General features: G+C 60.8%; 8 protein-coding genes across 8 annotated transcripts; 3 read left to right on the top strand and 5 right to left on the bottom strand.

The window, feature by feature from the left end:
• Positions 1-1,222: 1,222 nt before the first annotated feature.
• On the top strand, positions 1,223-6,733 carry SPSK_01368 (sterol 3beta-glucosyltransferase; the record flags this gene model as incomplete). Its single annotated transcript, XM_016728283.1, has 1 exon — positions 1,223-6,733. One exon carries the CDS (start codon positions 1,223-1,225, stop codon positions 6,731-6,733), a length of 5,511 nt encoding a protein of 1,836 aa, XP_016590217.1.
• Positions 6,734-7,152: 419 nt separating this feature from the next.
• On the bottom strand, positions 7,153-9,110 carry SPSK_01553 (carboxylesterase type B; the record flags this gene model as incomplete). The annotated part of the gene is made up of 4 exons (XM_016728462.1): positions 7,153-7,433; positions 7,520-7,718; positions 7,789-8,307; positions 8,370-9,110. 4 exons carry the CDS (start codon positions 9,108-9,110, stop codon positions 7,153-7,155), a joined length of 1,740 nt encoding a protein of 579 aa, XP_016590216.1.
• A 384-nt stretch (positions 9,111-9,494) lies between these two features.
• SPSK_01948 (protein-L-isoaspartate(D-aspartate) O-methyltransferase) lies at positions 9,495-10,202 on the bottom strand (the record flags this gene model as incomplete). The annotated part of the gene is made up of 1 exon (XM_016728846.1): positions 9,495-10,202. One exon carries the CDS (start codon positions 10,200-10,202, stop codon positions 9,495-9,497), a length of 708 nt encoding a protein of 235 aa, XP_016590215.1.
• A 562-nt stretch (positions 10,203-10,764) lies between these two features.
• On the bottom strand, positions 10,765-12,081 carry SPSK_01753 (metal homeostatis protein bsd2; the record flags this gene model as incomplete). The annotated part of the gene is made up of 2 exons (XM_016728659.1): positions 10,765-11,400; positions 11,464-12,081. 2 exons carry the CDS (start codon positions 12,079-12,081, stop codon positions 10,765-10,767), a joined length of 1,254 nt encoding a protein of 417 aa, XP_016590214.1.
• A 1,050-nt stretch (positions 12,082-13,131) lies between these two features.
• SPSK_02017 (uncharacterized protein) lies at positions 13,132-13,621 on the top strand (the record flags this gene model as incomplete). The annotated part of the gene is made up of 2 exons (XM_016728915.1): positions 13,132-13,149; positions 13,214-13,621. 2 exons carry the CDS (start codon positions 13,132-13,134, stop codon positions 13,619-13,621), a joined length of 426 nt encoding a protein of 141 aa, XP_016590213.1.
• A 445-nt stretch (positions 13,622-14,066) lies between these two features.
• SPSK_01826 (solute carrier family 25 (mitochondrial citrate transporter), member 1) lies at positions 14,067-15,142 on the bottom strand (the record flags this gene model as incomplete). Its single annotated transcript, XM_016728726.1, has 3 exons — positions 14,067-14,848; positions 14,921-14,941; positions 15,028-15,142. The coding sequence occupies 3 exons, from the start codon at positions 15,140-15,142 to the stop codon at positions 14,067-14,069; spliced, it is 918 nt and encodes a 305-aa protein (XP_016590212.1).
• An 885-nt stretch (positions 15,143-16,027) lies between these two features.
• Positions 16,028-17,773, bottom strand: SPSK_01627 (cell division control protein 7; the record flags this gene model as incomplete). The annotated part of the gene is made up of 2 exons (XM_016728535.1): positions 16,028-17,244; positions 17,311-17,773. 2 exons carry the CDS (start codon positions 17,771-17,773, stop codon positions 16,028-16,030), a joined length of 1,680 nt encoding a protein of 559 aa, XP_016590211.1.
• A 799-nt stretch (positions 17,774-18,572) lies between these two features.
• On the top strand, positions 18,573-22,481 carry SPSK_01386 (condensin complex subunit 1; the record flags this gene model as incomplete). The annotated part of the gene is made up of 1 exon (XM_016728301.1): positions 18,573-22,481. One exon carries the CDS (start codon positions 18,573-18,575, stop codon positions 22,479-22,481), a length of 3,909 nt encoding a protein of 1,302 aa, XP_016590210.1.
• Positions 22,482-22,538: the final 57 nt, after the last annotated feature.

Here is a 22,538-nt window from a genome sequence, read left to right as displayed (position 1 = left end):
CCTTTATCCTCTTCTCTTCTTATCAAACCTATTTTCTCCATTTCCTTGCACTATTCTTTCGTTCCTATTGTCGTCGTTTCTTTCGTCCTACGACATAGTCTTACAGCATATTCTCGTCGCCTCGCTTCCAGCGTCCGCTCGCTATTCGTCCCATCCACACTCCGTCCACCAGTCCAGCACAGTCTACGACATAATTTACGACATAGTTACTCCTCGCACACAAATGTGACCACACACTACGGACGCTATACCACCGTCACCTCTGTAAGACCGCTCTCCTCGCGCCTCCGTGTTTCCCCAGCACCACCTGTTTGGACCGCCTTTCCGGTCGTCCCGACCGCCATCAGCGATACCGAATCATACGCTACAGTTTTCCTCATATGCCCATCGGCCGGATCGGCTTTCTTTCGCGTCGCCATTTCCCGTCTATACATCAGCGTCGTTTATTCTGTTCTCCATGCCATCAATACTAACAAACAGCCAGCCAGAACAGCCTACTGCAACCCTGGCATTAAGCGACAGCCTCGCCCTGCTTCTGCCTTGCAACACAGCCTTCGCCAACCGACACCCGTCCTGCAGATGCCCCGTTCCACCGGCGCAACCAGAACCGTCCTCGAGCTCATCTGCGCGCCTTGGCAAAGACACAATACCGACAGGAGCCTCCATTCCGGCTAGGCAGCCAGTGGCCCGTGCCTATTCCTGCGGCCGTTCATCGTCCCTTCGAAAAGACGCCCTTTGAAAAGACTGACAAAAATTTGAGATTTTCAAAGGAACAGCAAAATCAACACAGCGTTTGACAGGTCGAACTTGACTTCTCACGCATTCTCCGTCAGGCGTGCACATTGCCGCCTGCGCAAGCGGTCAGTCCCCACCCAAAGCACCCCCTGCCTGCCCTGCCCGGCGGGTCCCGTCCACGTCTAGGCCCCAAAGTTCGCGAATGAACCACTAGTCCTCACCCACCCACGCCCCCGCAAACAGCGCCAACAAACGTTCACAAGCCGCCCGTTCTGTCCTCTCTTACTTCGTCCCATACACGCCTGTGACTGACTGCCAAGTCCTCCTGCAGCAGGTCGCCTTGCTCCTGAACCCCCGACCGCGAGCCAGTTCTTTCTGGACGCAGGCCACTGATTCGACGCCTGCAAACCGAACGAGCCTCCTCGACGTGTCTGCCTGCCTCTCACGTCTTCAACGAGAATCCATACCGCGTCCCATCCGCTCCAACATGGCTCCGCCCAGAGATCCAGCAGCACCGACTGCTGCGTCCTCCACGACGCCAACGCCAACGCCAACCCAAACCCCGCCACTCTCCACGGCACCTTCAGATGCCAGTAATCGTAATACTAATATCGACACAACCACCTCCTCGACAGCCACTCTCCAGGCCCCGCCCGTTGCCGCCTCTGCCTCGTCATCGCCTGGCCCATCACGAACGGTCGCGGGCACCGCCTCGCCGACAACTCCGTCGACAAACAGGAATGACCATCAGCGCAAGAGCCATAGCCACAGCCTCCGACTGTCCAGCCGCTTGTCCGCGCAGTCTCCATCCACATCCGCTCTGGCGTCGGCGCTTGCGTCCTCGCCGACCCGGCTCTCCAACACGAGCCCCCGCCAGTCGGAAGACGACGCCGGCCGGCACAAGCCCAAGAAACTCGTCAAGCGGCGCCACGACGGTGGCAGCCAGCGCACGCCCAAAGCCATGGACTTTCCCGAGCGTTTAAAACAAAGCGACGACGGCGGCGAGGAGGAGGTCATCCGGCCCGTCGTCTCTGGCAACGGTGCCTTTTACAACATGAACCAGAGCGTCTTCAACATGCTCGCCGCCGCCGGCTCGAACATTGACTTTAACAACCGATTTGGAGACCACTCGAGCGAGGAGGATGACGAGGACGGCGGTGACGCAGAGGGCGGTGATGGCGACGTTGCCCAGCGTCGGCACTTTAGCAGCGACGGCGCCGCTACGACGGTCCTGCCCGCTGCCGGCTCCCAGAAGAAGAGCGGCAAGAAGCCCGCCAAGGACGTATCCCAGTCGACCATCTTTACACGCAACACCAGCAGTACTGGCAAGGATGGCAAAGATGGCAAGGACAGCGGACGTCGCTCGCGTTTCTCCGACAGCAAACTTATGCGCTCGCTGCCGTCTCTGAAGCAAAAGCTTTCCTCGAGCAAACGCCGATCGTCGTCCGGTCTGTCGTCCAAGTCGTCCAAGCATGCAAGCGCAGGCGGCACCAGCGACAGCCGCATCCTCGAAGAAGACGAAGATGCCGATGCCGAGGCAGAGAGCTCCCACACGCCGTCCTCGACCCAGACACGGCTCCCCCGCGGCAGCGGCGCCACCTCGGATGTTGATGTCGCTGTCGGCTCCGCGCGCGGCTCCAACCACTCTCCGAGCATCCAGGTCACGCGGGCGGAGCGCAGCAATAGCGTCCGCAGCATCCCTGTCATGTCCCGTATGCTCGAGGCCAAGGAGCTGGCGTCCCTGCGGCCCAGTTTCGACATTGACCGGGACCGCAAGTCCAGCGACAAGGACAAGGGCGATGGTGTCGACGTCGAGGACGGCGGTCCGTCGGCACTGTCCCGCAAGTTGATGGAAATCTTCGAGTTCGACAAGCCGGAAGAAGTCATTGAAGAGTACCCTTGCTGGCTGCTGCAGAGCGTCTTGCTGCAGGGCTACATGTACATCACGTCGCGCCACATTTGCTTCTACGCCTACCTGCCCAAGAAGGCCAACGAGGTCGCCAAGTCGGGCTACCTGGCCAAGTCGGGCAAGCGGAATCCCAAGTACAACCGGTACTGGTTCCGGCTCAAGGGCGACGTGTTCTCGTACTACCGCGACGCCAAGAACCTCTACTTCCCCCACGGCCAGATCGACCTGCGCTACGGCATCTCCGCCACCGTCTCCGACCAGGACAAGGACGGCGTGCACTTCCAGGTCGTCACGCACCACCGCACCTACTTCTTCCGCGCCGACAGCGCCGCGAGCGCCAAGGAGTGGGTCAAGAGTCTGCAGCGCGTCATCTTCCGGTCGCACAACGACGGCGACAGCGTCAAGATCTCCCTGCCCATTGAGAACGTCATCGACATTGAAGAGAACCAGGCCATGGTCGAGTTCACGGAGACGTGCAAGATCCGCGTCATCGATAACGACGAGACGTTTGCCATTGACGAGTACTTCTTTTCCTTTTTCGACTACGGCAAGGATGCCGTGCGTGTTCTCAAGATCCTCATCGACGCCAACAACGTCAACAGCAACGACAACAACAACAACAACAACGCCGATTCCGACAATCAGAGCGGTCAAGGCACGCCCAGCCGCGCCTACGGTCGGCGCCTCGACCTACCGTCGGCCGGCCAGGGCATGGACGACCGCGTCTCGCAGGACTCGACCGGCAGCGTCGCCTTTGGCGCTGGCCAAGAGCGCATGTCCATGTCCAAGCCACCTTCCAAGCTGCAGGACTCGGTGCGCGCGACGCTCCTTTCGATACCGCCCACGGCCGCCAGCAGTCCGCGTGCCAGCGGCGAGATCCCGCGCACCAGCTTTGATGCGCTGCGCTCGTCCTTTAGCCCGACCCGTCGCAGCCTCGACACGAGCCAGGTCCTGCGGGCCAACCCGCCGCGCCGGAGCTTCAGCGACCGGATCAAAGGCGCGGCCGGCGATACGGTACAGCGCAAGATCAGCCAGCGCAGCACATCGGCCGCGCAGCCGCAGTCGTCTGACCCACAGGACTCGACCGATTCGTTCATGCAGTCGTCCGTGGAAGACCCAAGCCAAATCAGCTTTTCGAACATGGCGGCCTCGTCCAGCGACGACCCCTCGGCCAGCCAGATCCTGCACGGCAGCGACGTGTTCCAGAGCCCGACGTTCGATGCAGGCTCGCCCCATTCCGCGGGTCCCCCTCCATCTACGTCTCGGCCCGCCGCCGCTGCTGCCGCCGCCGCCAAGCCTCCACCACACCATTCTGCCACGACCGGCAACATTCGCAAGTTCAAAGGTGCCGCTTCCGACGAAGCCGGCGAGAACGAGGAAGGCCTGGCCCAGAACCTGGCCCGCCTTGGCACCTACCCTCTGCAGCGCGCTGGTGCCTATGCTGGCTGGCTGAACCGCCAGTCGCGCCGCATGAGCACCATGCTGGCGACCGAGTCCATGGGCTACGTCGAGAAGGTGTCGGGCATGTGGAAGGGCGGCCGCCAGCACTACGACGACGCATCTCTCACGCCGCATGCGGATGCTGGCATGCCCGACGGCGAGCCCGGCATGTCCGTGGCGGACGCAATCGTCTCCAACGAGCATTTCCGCGAGCACTTTGCCTTGCCCGACACCGAAAAACTGGAGGCGACGTACTTTGGCTCCATCATGCGCGTGCTGCCGCTGTATGGCAAGATTTACGTCAGCCAGCGCTACTTCTGCTTCCGCAGCCTGGTGCCCGGCACGCGCACCAAGCTGATCCTGCCGCTCAAGGACATTGAGAACGTGGTCAAGGAAAAGGGCTTCCGCTACACGTACGCCGGCCTGGTGGTCGTGATCCGCGGCCACGAAGAGCTCTTCTTTGAGTTCCACCAGGCCGAACTGCGCGACGACTGCGCCATCACGCTGCTGCATCTTCTCGACCGGTTCCGTTCGGCCAAGGAGTCGGGCGTCCTGAGCGACCAAGACAAGGCGGACGCCGATGTGGCCCTCGCGGAGCGCGATGCGCTGAAAGAGGCCCGCGAGGAGGCCGCGGCGCGCATGGACGACCATGCCGAGACGCCGGCCGAGTCCACCGCCGCGGCCGTCGCCACGGCCAAGGCGGTGGCTGCCTCCAGCGAAGCCAAAGCCGAGCGGCTGAACCGGAAGATCCTACGCCAGTCGGCGCTCATGTCGGAGGCGCCCACGATTCTCTTCGACGACCCGAAAGCGTCCTTTCTCAACTTCAAGCCCGCCAAGCCCCTGCGCATCACGTGTCTCACGATTGGCTCCCGCGGCGACGTGCAGCCGTACATTGCGCTGGGGCGCGGCCTGCTGGCTGAGGGCCACCACGTGCGCATCGCCACCCACCCCGAGTTTGAGGGCTGGATCCGCAGCCACGGCCTGGACTACGGGCGCGTGGCGGGCGACCCGGGCGAGCTGATGCGCATCTGCATTGAGAACGGCACCTTTACGATCCAGTTTTTGCGCGAGGCCAACAGCAAGATGCGCACGTGGCTCGACGAGCTGCTGTCCACGGCGTGGACGGCGTGCCAGGGCGCGGACCTGCTGATCGAGTCGCCCAGCGCCATGGCCGGCATCCACATTGCCGAGAAGCTGCAGATCCCCTACTTCCGGGCGTTTACGATGCCGTGGACGCGCACGCGGGCGTACCCCCACGCGTTCCTGATGCCCGAGCGCCGGATGGGCGGCGCGTACAACCAGTTCTCGTACGCCATGTTTGAAAACATCTTTTGGCGGGCGACGGCCGGGCAGGTCAACCGGTGGCGCAACAAGACGCTGGGGCTGCGCAACACGTCGCTGGAAAAGCTGCAGATCAACAAGGTGCCGTTCCTGTACAACTTTAGCCCGTGCGTCGTGCCGCCGCCGCTGGACTACAGCGACTGGATCCGCGTGACGGGCTACTGGTTCCTCGACGAGGGCACCAACATCAAGAAGGCCAACAACAACAACAACAACAACAACAACAACAACAACAACAAGAGCAGCAGCGAGCCCGAGGGGAAAGAGGTGGCCGAGGCCAAGGAGCCGGCCTGGACGCCGCCGCAGGACCTGCTCGACTTTATCGCCAAGGCACGCAAGGACCGCAAGAAGATTGTGTATGTCGGGTTCGGCTCGATCGTGGTGGCGGACCCCGCCAAGATGACGCAGGAAGTGATTGACGCCGTGCACAAGGCGGACGTCCGCTGCATCCTGTCCAAGGGCTGGTCGGACCGGCTGGTGGCCAAGAAGGACGACAAGACGGAGGCGGTGGCTGAGGCAGAGGCAGAGGCAGGGGCAGAGGCAGGGGCAGAGGCGGCGACAGGACGTGTGATGCACGCGGACCCGCCCGAGGACGTGCTGCCGGCCGAGATCTTCCCCATCAAGTCGGCGCCGCACGACTGGCTGTTTGCGCAGATCGACGCCGCCGCGCACCACGGCGGCTCCGGCACGACGGGCGCGTCGCTGCGCGCCGGCATCCCGACCATCATCCGGCCCTTTTTTGGCGACCAGTTCTTCTTTGGGATGCGCGTGGAGGACTTGGGCGTGGGCCTGTGCCTCAAGAAATGGGGCGCCATGTCGTTTGCGCGCGCGCTCTGGGAGGCGACCAACTCGGAGCGCATGATCCGCAAGGCGGCCGTGCTGGGCGAGCAGATCCGCGAAGAGAACGGCGTCGACACGGCCATCCAGAGCATCTACCGCGACATGGAGTACGCCAAGTCGCTGGTGCGCGAAAAGGCCGCGAAGAGCGGGATGCTGCGGAGCGGCGGCGGCACCGAACGCGCCGACCGCAACGACCGCGGCCACGGCAAGCACATCAACGCCGACAGCGACGAGGAGGCGTACGACGACGACGATGTTGACGACGACGACGAGCCCGAGGAGAGCTGGACGTTTGTCGGGGACGATGACCCGATGCAGCAGTCGGTGATCCTGACGCCGGATGCCGGCCGCGCCAGCGGTGACGACGGTGTGGTGCAGCCGGCCAGCAGCGGTGCGGGTGGTAGCAGTGGCGGCTACAAGGCCTTGGGAAGCCGTATTCTTGGCATTGCGACGGCGCAGAAACAATAAAGTTGTTTTTGTTCTGGGTTTTCACATTTCTTTCTTGGTCTTTTTACTATGGACTTGTTATATCTTCTCGCCTCTTGTCACGGACGTACGACCCTGGTCTATGATGTCTTTTTGGTGTTTTGTTCCTTCCTAATATCCCTCTGTTTTATACGTTACCTTTGCCGCATCGTCTCTGCCATCTCTCGTCCTACATGTTTCCTATTATCTACGACATTGTGTTCTGCATGGCATATATTTTAGAAGGAAAGCATATTAGATTGTGGGAGGGCCATGGCCCCTATTTTTCTTGGTTTCATGTTTGTCGGCTTCGGTGGTTTTATTTAGAACAGGGACAGTGAACGAGCGACTTTTTTGTTTGCTTTTTTGAATGAAATGCCAACGGTTTCTCTTTGTTTTCGTTGTGGATCGCTGACGTTGTGTCACTCCGGAATCTTTGCACCCAGCTGCTGCCAAAAGGCACAGCGCTCACCCCGGCCGCCCTCCCAGGCATCGGCGTCCTCGGCCGAGAACTGGTTCACAGGTGCCAGGGATGACGACGTCGTCTGGTTGAGGTTGACCAGTGTGTGGCCGCCATGGGGGGCAGCCCAAGAGGGCCAGTGGGCCGCAGCGTTTGGTGCCGTCTTGTTTGCCGATGAGGCCCCGTTGGCCACAGCCAGCGGGATCGACGGGTTGCCGGTGGCGACGAACGCGACGATGCTCTCTGCGAGACGCGGAAGACGCAGAAGTTAGCAATCAAACATCGACAATCTATCGACAACACACAAAACACAGTAGACGGAAACATACCTCGAAACGCCTGGACAAATTCCGGGCCCAAGTTTGGTGTGGCCGGTCCCCAGTACGCCGCCAGGTCGGCGCCATGCGCCGCAAAGGGGACGGAGTACTGGTAGTGATACGACGAGCGGCTTGTGGTAGTGCTGTTGTTCGAAAACGCCGTCGAGAGCCAGTAGCTCGGGCACACGACAGCGACTTCGGCATAGAGGTTCTTGCAATGGTCAGCAGCTGCAACTTTGGCTTAAGTTTCGTACGCAACAAGGGGCACACCTTGGACGTACATAGGCCCTCTGCTGCACACTGGTGGCAACACTGGTGCCGCCGTTGGCCGGTGCGTACTTTGCCAGTATCGTGTCAATGTCGTCCGGGCCGAGCTCTTGCAAGTAGGCCTGCAGCCATGTGCGCAGATCGGCCTCCGTGTGCAGGTTGGACGGCACCAGCAGCACGCCCTCGTCCGCATTGTTCCCGACAAAGGCATTGACGCCGTGGAGTTGTGTTCGGCTCTCGTTGGCGCCAGCACCAGCGCCAGCGCCACCGAGAAGAAGGGCACTCGGCGGTGCGGTCAGGAGCTGGCCGTCCGTCACGGGCACAAACGCCCAGTTGCCGATGGGTGTCGGCGGCGTCGACGACACCAAGTTGCTGGCCTTTTGCAGGGTGAGGCTGTCCTGGGCGACGAGGCAGGCGAAGGCGTCCGCCGATGCGTTGCAGCCGGCGGCGGAGACAAAGTCGGCATAGTGGCGCTCCGGGACGGCGCTGTCGAACCGCGGCTGGGTTGGGATCCACGACGAGGCGGTCCAGATCTGGCGGCGAGTGAGCGGTGCACGGGACGAAAGCGACATTGAACTAAAGAAAACGAACATACATTCTGGAACAAGGGCTGGGCATCTGCGCCGCCGGCTCCGTTGGCTGCCACGGTATGCAGCAAAACAGAACCGGCACCGGCGGACTCGCCCGAAAGCGTAACCTTCGCCTTGTCACCCCCAAAGGCAGCAATGTGCCGCTGCACCCATTCCAGGGCCACCCGCTGGTCCAGCAGACCGGCGTTGAGCTGTCCACGGCGGCGGATTTCCTTGGACGCCAGAAATCCGAAAGCACCGAGGCGATACTGGATCGAGACGGCCACGATAGGGTGGGCATGGGCCGTGGCCGTCAGCAGGCCCGACATGTCCTGGGTGCCATCGCCTTGGCCATAGCCGCCACCGTGTATCCAAACGAGGACGGGGAGAAGACTGCCGTTCGTGTTGGCGGGTGCGTACACGTTCAGAAACAGGCAGTCCTCGTTGCCGGGGGTGAACTCGGGCGTCGTACGCGGGTATTGGGACAGCGACTGTGGGCAGGCAGGTCCGAAACGGTCAGCCAGGACGGGCGTCTGAGAAGCATTCCGGGACGGGCTGTTGCTGCTCTCAATCGACTGCGGCGCCTGCCATCGGAGACGGCCGACGGGGGGGTATGCATAACGAATGCCCTTCCAGACGTTGAGGCCGGTGGTGGCATTGTGCACGCCCGAGTACGACGCATAGCCGAGATCGACAGTGATGGGCGTGGCCGTTACAGCATGAGCAACTGCGGCTATGGCGATGAACGAACCAATTCGGAGTACCATGGTTGCTTGCTTCTTGTGCATATCCGGTGATCTTGGCGAGTTGTGGTGTTTGCGATATTCATCACGAACCATTTAACACGATGATTGACTACAGGCCAGGAAACATCAGAGTCTTATAGGACGGTCCCAATGCCAATCCAGCTTCCGGGTTCTTTGCGGATATTCACAGAGCACTAGACTCTCCGCCAGTCCGACTGTCCGACTGCCAGGCTAAATCCAGTCGACGGCTGATTCTGGTATTACATGCTGCCCCGGGCGGTTGTTGGAAATTAATGTATTCGTCATAACGTCATAACTAGCAATTTCAATTTTTGGACTCCGCATCATAGCGTTCCCGGCCTTCCAATCTGTGTCATCCATAAAACACGCACACACAGCCTCTCCTCACTTGGGCGCATCGGTCAATGGCACGTACCGCACGCCCATCAGCCGCTTCTTCGTCACCGTGCCGTCCGCCGCCTTGTCAATCTGCCACACCCACTGGTCGCCCGCGCCGCCGTCGGCCTCGTCGTCCATGGGGATAAAGATGCGGCCCGGCGCGCGCAGCTGTGCGAGGAGTTCCGGGTGCAGCTCGGCGGCCGCGGCGCCGACGTGGATGGCGTCGAAGCCGTGGTCGCCCACGAGCGACGCCGGCGCCCCCTTGCGGCCGTCGCCGACGACAAACTGCACGCGGCCCGTCGCCAGCAGCTGCCGGCCGTCGTCGCTCTTGGCCATGTTGTGCCGCGCCTGGTCGCAGAGCGCGCCAATGTGCTCGACGCCGACGACGGAGCCGGCGGGCCCGGCGAGCGCGGCCAGGACGTGCGTCAAGTAGCCGCTGCCGCTGCCAATGTCCAGGATGTGCGCGCCGTGTTCGCTGTTGCCAGCAGCATACGGCAGCAGGTTCTCCGCGGCCAGCGCGTGCATGTGCGGCGCGGAAATGGTCACGCCGTGGCCAATGGACTGCGGCGCGTCCTTGTAGGGGCTGCGCGGCGCGTAGTGGGCGCGGTCGACGGCGAGAAAGGCCTGCTTGACGCGGTCGTCGGTGATGAGGCCGTGGGCGCACAGGTTGTCGACGAGCTCGGCCAGCGAGTTGCCGGAGCTGCGCCAGGCCATGGTGGCGTATGAAGACGAGGACGATGCTGACGGCAGCCGAGGGAAGAGGACCCGGGCGGTGCGCTTGAAAAGTCCAGCCAGGGTGGTTAAGGAGTGGGGGTCAAAGTAGTCACGTCAGTCGCTGCAACGGTATATGTTGTGGGACGACGTTGAATTGATATGATGGTGCAGCGGGTCGTGGTGAGCGTTGTTGCGTTTACGAGTCGAGATCATTTGAGGTGGATGGGCGCATGACATGTAAGTGGGTGGCGACAGCGCTAGACCCGCTGGCGGCGGCTGTTGGTGAACCCTGCTAGCGAGTCACCCCACAGCGGATCGTGTGCGTCACAGTGTCAGTGGGCAGTGCAGCAGCCAATCTACGATTTAAGTCATTACCACTCTACGATTTGAGTCGTTGGGTGCAGAAACGGAAGATGTAATGAGCTCATGGCACAGACAAGAAATGTAGATGGATTTGACGCAAGGAAAGGAGTAAGGAATGTATGCTGCTGAAAGCCCAAATATGCCGGCAAGAGACAAAACAAAACAAGCAATACACAAATTAAAAAGAGCCTCCAACGGCCTAGACGACACGCTCGGGGTTCTCCCCCTCGGCAATGACCGCGACGCCCAGTCCACGGTCCGGGCTCTGCAGCACCAGCTGCTCGTGCCGCCGCGCCCGCATAAAGTCGCTCACGCTCTTAATCAGAATCAGCCACCCCACAATCATCAGCGCGTACGCGGCCCACTCGCTGCTGGCAATGTCCGACAGGCTCGCCCCGATGCCGCCGCTGCCGCCGCCCGACACGTCGCCCGTGCCCACCGTGCTGGGGTCAAAATTGTGCGCATTCGGGTCCGGCGGGGCCGCGTAGCCGTCGGACGACTTGGCGGCCGCCGCACCGGCAGCGTCCATGCCGCTGCCGCCGCCGCCGCTGTCGCCGGAACCTTTGACGTAAAAGCCGTACTGGATGAGCGTGATGCCGAGGCCGGCACGGGAGCCGTTCTTGGCCGCGTGCGTCGAGTGCAGCAGGTACGTCAACAGGAAACCGACAATCTGGAAGGACATGGAGATCATGCCGTTCCAGGCAAACGAGAACACGGACCCGACGGGCATGCCGTCCACATACACGTCGTCGGGGCCGCCCAGGTGCGGGGCCAGGATCGTCGTCTCCCAGTACGGCGGGGCGGCGTCGGCTGCGGCCTGTTCGTAGGTCTTACTCTGTTAGCATCATTCGTAGAATCATTCGCGGTATTCACCACAGCAGGGACTTGGGAAACCAACCGGAGGCAACTCGTCCTTTTCCTCGCCCGGCTCTGGCCGCGCCGTCAGGTTGGAAAACACGCCGTCTGACTGGATGCCGCCGCCGTAGACGCGGCCCGTCGTCGGCGTCGGCGTCGTGCCCGACGCCGGTGCCGGTCGTCGTGTTGGTGCCGGCGCCGGCGAGGGCGTCGACGTCGACGGCGTGGGTGCCGCGTTGCTGTCCGACTCTTCTGTCTCCGTTGCTGCTGCCCCAGACCGCGTCATCCACGCCGGCGCCCGCATCGGCCGCAGCGCGTCTCGGCTGCGCATCAGCCGCTGCCGGTCGTCCGCATCCGCGCCGTCGTCGTCGTCACTGTTGTCGTCATTGTCGTCGCCAAACGCATCGACCAGCGCCGGGTCGACGACCGAGTGGGTCGTGTGGATGGAGGCGGTGCCGTGCCGTCGGCCGCCGCTCGTAATCGTCGGTGCCTGCGACGACGTGCGCGACCGAAACGACGGCGGCGGCGAGTTGGGGATGGTCGGGTTGGGCGAGAAGAGGCTGTTGTCGTGTCTAGGGGTACGGTCGTCGTCGTGGTCGTCGTGGTCGTCGTAGTCGTAGTCGTCCTCCTGGGCATGCACCCGCTCGTACCGTGCCGACATGGCTGCAGGCAGGCGGTCAAGCCAGGGACTCTGAGGACAATGGGAGATGGATGATCAAATAGGAGAGGGCGAGGAGCGGTATTCCTGACGATGCTGTAGAGATGCAAAAATGCCGTACTTTGACGTTGCTGCTGTCGCTGCTTGCTATTGTTGTTGTTGTTGCTTGGTCGTGCGGATTGAAATGTGTCTGGAAAAGGATGCGAGCTCAACGGCTTGGCGGTTTCAGAGGAGGCAAAGGGAGGCGAAGGGACCGTCGAGAAGGGTGGAGGGTGGATGAAGAATGGAGGACGTCGTCGAGGAGAGGAAGAGACGGCAGACGAAGAGAGCCAAAAGGCGTCAAGAGTGTCGGCAGACGCAGTGTCGTGTTGTGTTTGTCGAGAAAGAGGAAGGCTTGATTGAACGTGGTCGAAGGGGACGTCAGGAACGACGATCACCAGAGTAGAGTGGGTAGAGGGAGAGTGAGCGGCCCGAGTGGGTTTTGGGTTGAGCAGATTACGAGTTACAAAGGAAAGGGAGGACACTTCGGCGACTTATTGGAATCCTGGCCGTTGCGCGGCCTTTTTTAGAACATGCCAGGGGGGGAACAGGCCACTCAATAGGCGAGTCACCACAGTATGGCGCAGTCAGGGGCCTCGGGAGCATCTGCGGCGCATTGGGCGCTGCCTAGACCTGGCATGGCAGGCGCCGGAACGCAGGGGCGAAACTATGGCATTTTGGCTTGCTGACGTTATGCAATTGACGGCAGCTCGGGAAATGCAAGGCGAGCGAGGCTATCAGGTCTGCTTCAGTGGAGTTCGACTGCTTTCCACGGCGCCACAGCCCTGTCAGAACAGAGACCCTAAAGTTGGTGCCTTGTTTATGGGGCATTACTTTGCCTCGTCCGCGTCCCCACTCTTTTGCTCCAAAATCCGACGCTCTCCAACGAAAGCGGCCAATCAGACAGCGTCATTTGGGTGAAGTTGCAGCTCACGTTAACTTTTTGAATTTGCGCTTCCGAGCCTCAACGATACCACCCAGCCGTGCAAGTACCGTCGACGGCAAGCAACCACAATGTCGGGTCTGAAGAGTGTACGTCCGCGATCCTGGAGACCACCGACCCCCACCACTTGGTTCACTCGCTCACACGCAATAGGTCCTCACAAAACAATACAAGGCGGCGTTCGCCCGCTGGCCCAAAGACCAGTTGCGGCCGGATGTCCAGCTCCAGGACGTCCTGGGCGGCCAGCATCTAGCCGACCGTCTTGCCGGCCGCCGCTCCCTGGCCTCGCCCGTCACCGACATTGCCATTGAGCGCGCCACCGGCCGCCCGCCGCCGAACCCACCCACGTCGGACCTCGGCCAGCTGCGTCAGGTGAATGCGCTGCAGTCGCTGCTCGACGACCGCTACAAGAAGACGCACCGCTTGACGGGCCCGCTGATGACGCCGCGCAGCAACCCGACCTACTACACGGACTTGATCACGGAGCTGGAAGAGGCGCCGACGCGGAGTTTCCTGGGGCGCGTGCGGAAGCGGCTGGGCGGCATGTTCCGGCTGTCGTAGGCGAGTGATTGTGACGACGAGTGGAGGCGAGGCCGGACATCGAAGCGAAACCAGCCACCACGGCAAGACACCGAACGACAAACGAAAAAAGTATAGAAAACAAAAGGTGTGCCTACACTGGGCAACTGCATTGCACGGCGTTCTGGGTTATACAAAATGGGCGAGACGATCTTGGGCTAGCATTGGAACGGATAGATGGAGACATGATGTCGATGATACGGATAAAAGAAGCAATAATTGGCAAAACAACGGGCAGAACACTAGCAAATGTACTGGTATTGTATATTCTATCCGTCCAGGCTCTTTTCGCATGATACCTCTCCCATACAAATCAAATAATTCGAACTTATTGGAATTATGAACTTTTCAATGGACGGGAATAAAAGCAACAAACATGAGAACATGAAAGCAAACAACAAGAGAACAAGAGAAAAGAGAACAAGCCCTATATGTACCGCGACTCTGGGTCCAGCCGGTCCATCAGGTCGATGCTCTTCTCGTACATGGTAAACACAATGCCGCCGCTCATCACCAGCCGCGCCAGCCGCGGCAGCGCGCCGCTCCAGAACGTCAGCAGGCCCTCCTGCTTGAAGATGAGGGCCGCGCACCGCAGGCTGTTGCCGTAGACGCTGCGCGCCTCGATGCTCTGCATGCGCGTCTTGATCGTGTCCAGCGGCTGCGTCACCGCCACCGTCACCAGGCCCGCCAGCGCGCCCATACTAAACGTGCCCACCGTCCCCAGCTTCTCGCCGGGCGCCGTGTAGCTCTCGGCGAGCTGCTTGAAGAACGTGTACGACGAGAACCGCACGGCCGAGTTGGCCGCCTGCCGCGCCGTCGTCGGCACGAAGCCCTGGAAGAAGCCGCGGAGGCCGCGCTCGCGCGCAATGATGGGCACGGCGTGCAGGAACCCGCGCAGCCGCGGCTGCGCCCGCTTGCGGTCGTCAATGAGCGTCGTCTTGATGCTCTCCGTGGGCGTGACGGCGAGCAGCGACTCGGTGACGCCCGCGCCGAACCCCGCGAGCACCGTGCGGGGCCCCGTCATCTTGCCGTTCTCGTCGGCCAGCAGCCGCTTGTACTGGTCGAACGCGACGAAGCGGATGCCGGCCTTGGCCGAGTTGCCAATGATGAGCGTCGTGCAGCCGGCGTACCACTGCGGGCCGAACTTGGGCCACGGCAGCTTCTGGCCGTCGGCGAGCCGGCGGTTGAGCTGCGTGCGCGTCTTGGCGACTGGGGCGTGCTTGTCAGGCAACGAATGTCATGTGCAAGGGGAGCATGGTCAGTAGGCGTCAAAGGACATACACTCGGCAGGGTAGGTAATTGCTAGAAGAGGGTGTTAGCAGGACCAGGTCATACAACAATTCCACAACACGACAATATGACAACACGACAACAGCCATCGGACGCACCAATCTCCACGGCACCGGCCGTCGAACCGGCAATAATCGACCGCAGCGGGCTCGGCGTCTTCTTCTTCTTGCTGCCGCCGGCATCGGCCGCGGCTACAGGTGCAGCCGCCGACATGGTGACGTAGGGAGGGGTAGAGACGCTCAAGGGAGGATCGAGGGAGGACGGAGGGAGGACGGAGGCGGTAACAAGACGGTGTCGTGGTGTCGTGCGGGCTGGGTGTTGACGTCGCAAGGCTGGCGCTGGCGCACGAGAGCAAATCGTTGGCAATTCAATTTCTTGGATTTTTGTGTTTCTCGTTCCTACGCTATTTTTTTGCCAATGGCTGAGAGTGACGCCATGCGGAGAACAACCGGCCGCTGGCATGTGCTGGAATGGTGCCCACTTTTCGCGCTGTTTTCGTCCCGCGGCAGGCTGGCGTGGCCTGCCGAACCGCTGCCGAGGGCTTTACTGCACTGTAGCGTGGTACCGTTTGTTACCGCATCCCGCGTCAAGACAGAACGACAGAGTCACACAATCTCTGGCAACCTTGTGGCTGAGGATATCTGATATCGCAGACAACAAATGTGTTGACGAATTTGAGAAAAAATTGCGGCTTTCGATTTAAATTCCTAGATATTTACGAAAGTTTTGAGCTACTGTTTGGCAGAGTTTTAATTATTTTGAACGCTGCAAAGTTTTTATTATTATCCTTGTTTTATTTAAAATTAGTTATGAAATATGTCAAAAACTGATCCAAGTGTCATGCTGAGGAGACTACACTTTATTTTACAATTGAGGATTCTTTATAACCAATTCTTAAAATACCTCCTCAATTGCAGTTATTCGATATAGAAATAGTACACCGCTGCGCTGCAACGGCACACCTGTGCCTCCTGAAAATGTGATTGTATTTAAACGCCTGATGTAAATGCATGTTCTCACGAACCAAGGTGCATCCCACCGCCATCCAATGCTCCCTCAGAAAACGCCAATCGGCTATCCTACTTTGTGATTCCTCTATCAAATCATGTCCATTTCATCCTCCTCCTCGTCGGCATACTGGTCGCGGCCATGGCGGCCATGGCCGCCACGGCCCGTCATTTTGCTCGACAAGAACTCATGCTTCAGCGCTTCTTCAGCGCTGATGCGGCTGCTCGGGTCCAGGTCCAGGCATCGGTTCAAAAACTTGACCGCCAGCTTCTCGTCCTCGCTCAGCGGCACCAGCGTCTTGCTGTTGTCGATGCGGCAGTTGCTCCACAGGATGATCCGCTCCAGGCTGAACCCTTCACGGCCGACGGTCGGAATCGTCGTCTCGAACATGCACCCGTGTAATTGGCCGGCAATTTTCATGCGCTTGCTGCCAAAGATGGTCGCAATCTCAATCATGGCCTCCACGTCGTCCGCGCTGTTGAAGAAGGGGAACCGCCGTGACAGGAGGGTCAACAAGATGACGCCGACGGACCATATATCGATCTTGGTGGTCTGCTCTGTGCACTTGAACAGCACTTCGGGTGCGCGGAACCCACGCGTGCCCGCACGGTTCGCCCGCCGCGACGGACGCGTATCCGACTTGGGGTAGCCGTTGTGCGCCGCGTTCGGCACATAGGCCGCGCGAATGCGTGCCTTGCGCACGCTCTCCACCTCGTGGCATAGACAGGGCTTCGTGTCGCTGCCCTCGCGCTCGGCCAGGCCAAAGTCGACGAGCACGCCGCGGCCTGTCGAAGGATCATACAGGAAATTCGTTGGCTTGATGTCGCGGTGCAGAATGTTGGCGCGATGCACGGCGGCAAGCGCCTCGAAGAGCGACCGCAGGTAGATGGCCATGTCCGTCACCTTCATGTGGCGATAGTACTCGCGGAAATCCTGGTGCCGGAAGTAGGGCAGAACGGCGACAACCTGATCCGTGCTGCGGAAGGCGGTGATGAGCGGGCAGACGGACGGTGACGACCGCAGGTCGTGCAGCAGCTCGAGCTCGTTGAGGATGCGCAGCGGGCTGGATGTGACGTAGATCTTCTTGATGGCGACGTACTTGGCGCGACGCCGGGGTTTCCTGTCCTGTGAGAGATGACGCTCGTCGTGTTCGTCAAGAAGCCGGTCAGACCGCCGTGCGCCGCCGACTGTCCTTGTGCGCTTGAGCGGCGGGGATGACCACTTCTCAGCGTCCTTGTCCAGGTCCCAGGAGTTGTCGTAGCGCTCGTACTGCAGGTCCTCTGCCTTGTACACCGTCGAGAATGTGCCTGTAAAGTCGAGTTAGAATTTGTAGCCAGAAACAAGGCTGTCACAGGACAGGAAGAAAGTCGCACCCTCGCCGATTCGCTTGATGAGCCGGAACTGGTTGCGGAAGCTTGGAAACGTGGCCTGCAGCTTCTCCATGTCATACTGCACGGCCTCGTCGATGACATCGTCGTCCGAGGTGTCTCCACCTTCGTCAATGTCGTCCTCGCCATTATTGTCGTCGGGGCCTTCTTCTGCCTCGCTTTTTGCCGTCTCGGCGTCTTCTTCATCGTCCTCCTCGACCCCTTCGCCTAATATGACCACCTCTTCCTCGTGTGCGTCGTCGTCGTCGTCATTCTCACCACCATAGCCTTGATCGTCCTGGTCTTCTTCATGCTCGTCCGGCTGGTCGTCGTCGTCGTCCCCATCGTCTTGAGTCGACTGAATGTGCGCCACGACGTCGTTGATCATCGGCGTATCTTCCCGGAACGCCATGTCCTCGTGAATCTTGAATGGCTCGTCATCCCGCTTCCTCCGCAAGCCTGTCGCCATATTAAATACTGGAGAAGGATGCGCAAAATGGGACGAAAGCAAAGAACAGACGAAAGAAGTCGTGCGGCCAGTCGAGGAAGGGTTGCTCGCAGACAAACCCGGTACCGTTGGTGACAAATAGACTAACACGCAGTAAACGACAAACGACCGGGTAAAGGCTCAAAGCACCCAACACCCAATTGGCATGTTCTGCGTGTTGTGTAGTGGTGGTGTCCCCAAACATTTGTTGACAATTCCCAGAGAAGCTGCTAGAGCCGCGGCCGAGAAGGCTGACAGGCCGCTAATGCCGCTGTGACGCGGTTTTTACGTGCGTCGCTTTAGTGGGGTGACAGACCAGAACGCGTCAGGGCGCAGGGGGCGGGCTTATTTTAGCGGCAGTCCCAAAACGGCAATTGCGCAAAGTAAACATAAACAAGCCGTTGCCAGGCCCCGCCTTCCCTTTGCGCACTTTCTGCACCCAAACACACCAAACACACCAAACACCAGACGGCAAGAGGGGACACAATAGCCCCAGGTTTAGGTCGCACTTTCCCCTTCCGCTCGGCTGCTCCATGCATGCAGGAGGGAGCCCAAAACATTGGCCAAACATCGCCAACCGAACGACAGGAATTCCAGTGGCTTCACTTTTTGCGACCACGGCCTCCATACAGGAGCATCGACCGGCCGCTGCCCCTGCCACCCTCTCGCTTTTCTCTCTTCTCTTTTCGTTTTCTTTCTTCTTTCATTTCTTTCCTCTCTTTCTCTCTAACTGCACAGGTCTGCGCTGCTGCGCCCTCCCTCCCCCACCCAATCGCCCATCATGGACGCCGTCGCCTTCGACATCAACAATGCCCTCAAGTTCTACATGAGCGACCCGGCCTCGATCCCCACGCCCGAAGCCGACGCCGCCCTGTTCGACTGCGAGAACGACCCCGAGGCCCTCACCAACGCCGTCATCTCGCCCGTGCTCAACCCCATCGTCGACGCCGTCGCCGAGAGCCCCGATGCCATTACGCGCAGCAGCTATTTTGACTCGTTGCAGTTTCTCTTAAAGTGCGCCTTTTCCACATCATCTTCTTCTGCTCATGCCCCCCTTCCGTTTTCTCTGTCTTTGTCTTCTAGTCTGGACACGCTGTCCGGCACGCCTTCGGGCACGCCAACGCAAAGGAAACGCCTCTCGGGCGCGAGCCAACCTCGTCTGTCTGGAACCCATTCTGAACTTTTACCCTCTTCTTCTTCCAGGTACACTTCGTTTCTCCCGACGCATGCGCTCAGCAAGGTCTTTGACCTCATCACGTCAGGCCTGTCCGCCGAGGCCGATGCCGTCAACCACGACCTCGAGGCCGACGAGCAGGACCTGATTGCGCACCACAAGCACCTGCTCGAGATCTACGGCTTCCTGCTGCAATGGACCGTCTCCGCTGTCGAGACCCGCGCGGCCGAGAAGTCGTCGTCCGCCCCCGCCGCCCGCGGCAGCAGCAAGGCGCGTGGCAAGAAGGCCGCGTCCGAGAACGACAAGGACAGCAGCTGGGACTCGTCCGCACAGCTGCAGACGGCCCTCGACACGATGTGCAAGGTCCTGCGCCTCAAGCTGGCCAAGATCTTCTTGACGACCTCGGAGCGCGACACGTTTATGGGCCTGCTGACGCGCCCCGTCTACCTGATCCTCGAGAGCGAGCAGCGCGTCAAGTCCATGCCCATCCGCATGCACGCCTTCAAGGTGCTCTGCATGGCCGTCAAGCACCACGGCCACGCCTACGCGGCACAGATTTCGATTGTGCAGAATCTGACGTACTTTGAGCACCTGTCGGAGCCCATGGCCGAGTTTCTGCACATCCTGTCCGAGCAGTACGACTACGAGCAGCTGGCCAACGAGATCCTGGTCGAGCTCAGCAACAAGGAGTTTAGCAGCAACGACACGCGCGGCCCCAAGCAGGTCTCGACGTTTGTCATCAAGCTGTCCGAGCTCGCGCCCCGCCTCGTCATCAAGCAGGTCGCCTCCCTCATCAAGCAGATGGATAGCGAATCCTACACGCTGCGCTGCGCGCTCATCGAGATCTGCGGCAACATGATTGCGTACCTCAGCCGCCAGGAGGAGCGCGGCGACGACCACAAGTCGCAGCTCAACGCCTTCTTCAGCGTGCTCGAGGAGCGCTTCCTCGACATCAACCCCTACTGCCGCTCGCGCACCATCCAGGTGTACGTCAAGCTGTGCGACCTGGACATGAAGTTCCCCAAGCGCCGCCTCAAGGCCGCCGAGCTCGCCAACCAGAGCCTCGAGGACAAGAGCAGCAATGTGCGCCGCAATGCCATCAAGCTGCTGGGCTGTCTGATCAAGACGCATCCCTTCACGGCCATGCACGGCGCCCAGCTCTCGCGCAAGGAGTATCAGGAGCGCCTCGACATGGTCGAGCAAGAGATACAGTCGCTGCGGCCGCCCGAGGGCGCGCCGGACCTGGGCGAGAAGAGTGCCGACGATGCCGGCAACACGACGGGTCTGCTGGACGAGGCAACTCAGATCGAAGGTTCTCCCCAAAAAGGCATGGCCGAGATGACCGACGAGGAAAAGATTGCTGCTGTTCGCAAGGCGCAGGAAGAGGCGGCCACGTCCGAAGCCATCAGCAAGCTGACGCTCACCAAAAAGTACTACTCGGAGGCGCTCAAGTTCATTAACATTCTGCACGAGGCCACCACGACCATCTGCCAGCTGCTGGGCTCGCGCAACAAGAGCGAGGTCATTGAGGCCATGGACTACTTTGAGATTGGCGACGCCTACAACATTGAGCAGAACAAGATTGGCATCCGCCGCATGCTGCGTCTTATCTGGACCAAGGGCAACAGCGACGAGGGCAAGGGCGTGCAGACGCACCTCATCGAGTGCTACCGCCGGCTGTTCTTTGAGGCGCCCGACGTGTTTGGCCCCAACGACGCAGCCAACTACATTGCGCGCAACATGATCTCGCTGACCTTTGGCGCCACGCCGGCGGAGCTCACGTCCCTCGAGCAGCTGCTGGCGACCATGATGAAGGGCGGCATGATCCCCGAGGTGGTGGTCGCCAAGCTGTGGCAGGTGTACGGCGTGCAGAAGCGCGAGATCTCGCGGACACAGCGCCGCGGTGCCATCATTGTGCTCGGCATGCTGGCCACGGCCAACCCGGAGATTGCCGTGGGCGAGATGGAGACGATGCTGCGCACTGGCCTCGGCGCGCACGGCCGCTCCGACCTGCAGCTGGCCAAGTACACGTGTGTGGCGCTGCAGCGGATCAACCCCGTCGGCCGCGCGGCAAAGGACTCTAGCGTTACGTTCTCGCGCCTCGCCAACGACCATGCTGTACTCCTGAAGTTGGCTGCCATCATCGATGTGCCGTCGGACAGCAAGGAGTGGTTCGGCGTGGCCGAGCAGGCCATCAATGCCATATACGCCCTGTCCAAGCACCCGGACGTTCTCTGCAGCGACATCATCCGCCGCAAGACGCGCCTGGCCTTCGCGGCACCGTCGCCAGCCTCCTCTCGGCCGACATCGCGCGGCGACGTCACCACGGTGCTCCCGACAGGCGATGCCGAGGGCAACGCAACGGTCGTCCTCCCCGAGACGCAAGCAGCGTCGCCGGCCAAGGCACAGTCACAGCGCGGCACCACCAATGCCCTGTCTCAGCTCTTGTTTGTCGTGGGCCAGGTCGCAATCAAGCAGATTGTACACCTCGAACTGTGCGAGCAGGACTTTAAGCGGCGTAAGCAAGAGAAAGAGAAGCTGGAGGCGGCGGCCAAGATCGCCGAGGAGGAAGAGGCTGCCACGACCGGCAAGCGTGCTGCGGGACGGGGCAAGAAGGGTGCCAAGGCCCGCGAGGCTGCTGCTGCCTCCGCAGCGCCCGGTGCCGCCAAGGAGGACGAGGGCGACGAGCTGGACCTCATTGGCGGTACCACCGAGGACGACTTCACCGAGGCGATGCAGCACATTCGCGAGCGCGAGCTGCTGTACGGCCCCACAGCGCTGCTGGGCATGTTTGGCCCGCTGGTGTCGGAGATCTGCGCCAACAACATCGTGTACAAGGACAGGGGGCTGCAGGCCGCGGCGACGCTGTGCATGGCCAAGCTGATGTGCGTCAGCGCCGAGTACTGCGAGACGAATCTGCCGCTGCTCATTACGATCATGGAGCGGTCGACGGACGCGACGGTGCGGTCCAACGCGGTGATTGCACTGGGGGACATGGCCGTCTGCTTCAACCACCTGATTGACGAGAACACGGACTTTTTGTACCGGCGCCTGGCGGATGCCGACGACTCCGTCAAGCGCACGTGTCTGATGACGCTGACGTTTTTGATTTTGGCCGGCCAGGTCAAGGTCAAGGGCCAGCTGGGCGAGATGGCCAAGTGCCTCGAGGACGACGACAAGCGCATTGCGGATTTGGCGCGCATGTTCTTCACGGAGCTGTCGACCAAAGACAACGCCGTCTACAACCACTTTGTCGACATGTTCAGTCTGCTGTCGGCCGAGACGGCGCTCGACGAGGAGAGCTTCCGGCGCATCGTGCGCTTCCTGCTGGGCTTTGTCGAGAAGGACAAGCACGCCAAGCAGCTGGCCGAGAAGCTGGCCGCCCGCCTGGCGCGCTGCGACACGGAGCGGCAGTGGAACGACGTGGCGTTTGCGCTGGGCCTGCTGCAGCACAAGAGCGAGGACATCAACAAGGTGCTGTCCGAGGGTTTCCGCGTGGTGCAGATTTCCGGGTAGGCGCGGGTAGGCGCAGGTGGGACGGTGGTGGTGCTTTCTTTTGTGTTTGTTTTGGTT

This window comes from Sporothrix schenckii (assembly GCF_000961545.1).
Source record: "Sporothrix schenckii 1099-18 chromosome Unknown Cont42, whole genome shotgun sequence".
Taxonomy (NCBI): domain Eukaryota; kingdom Fungi; phylum Ascomycota; class Sordariomycetes; order Ophiostomatales; family Ophiostomataceae; genus Sporothrix; species Sporothrix schenckii.
The sequence above is the reverse complement of the archived record's forward strand: the minus strand, read 5'-3'. Positions and strand labels throughout refer to the sequence as shown.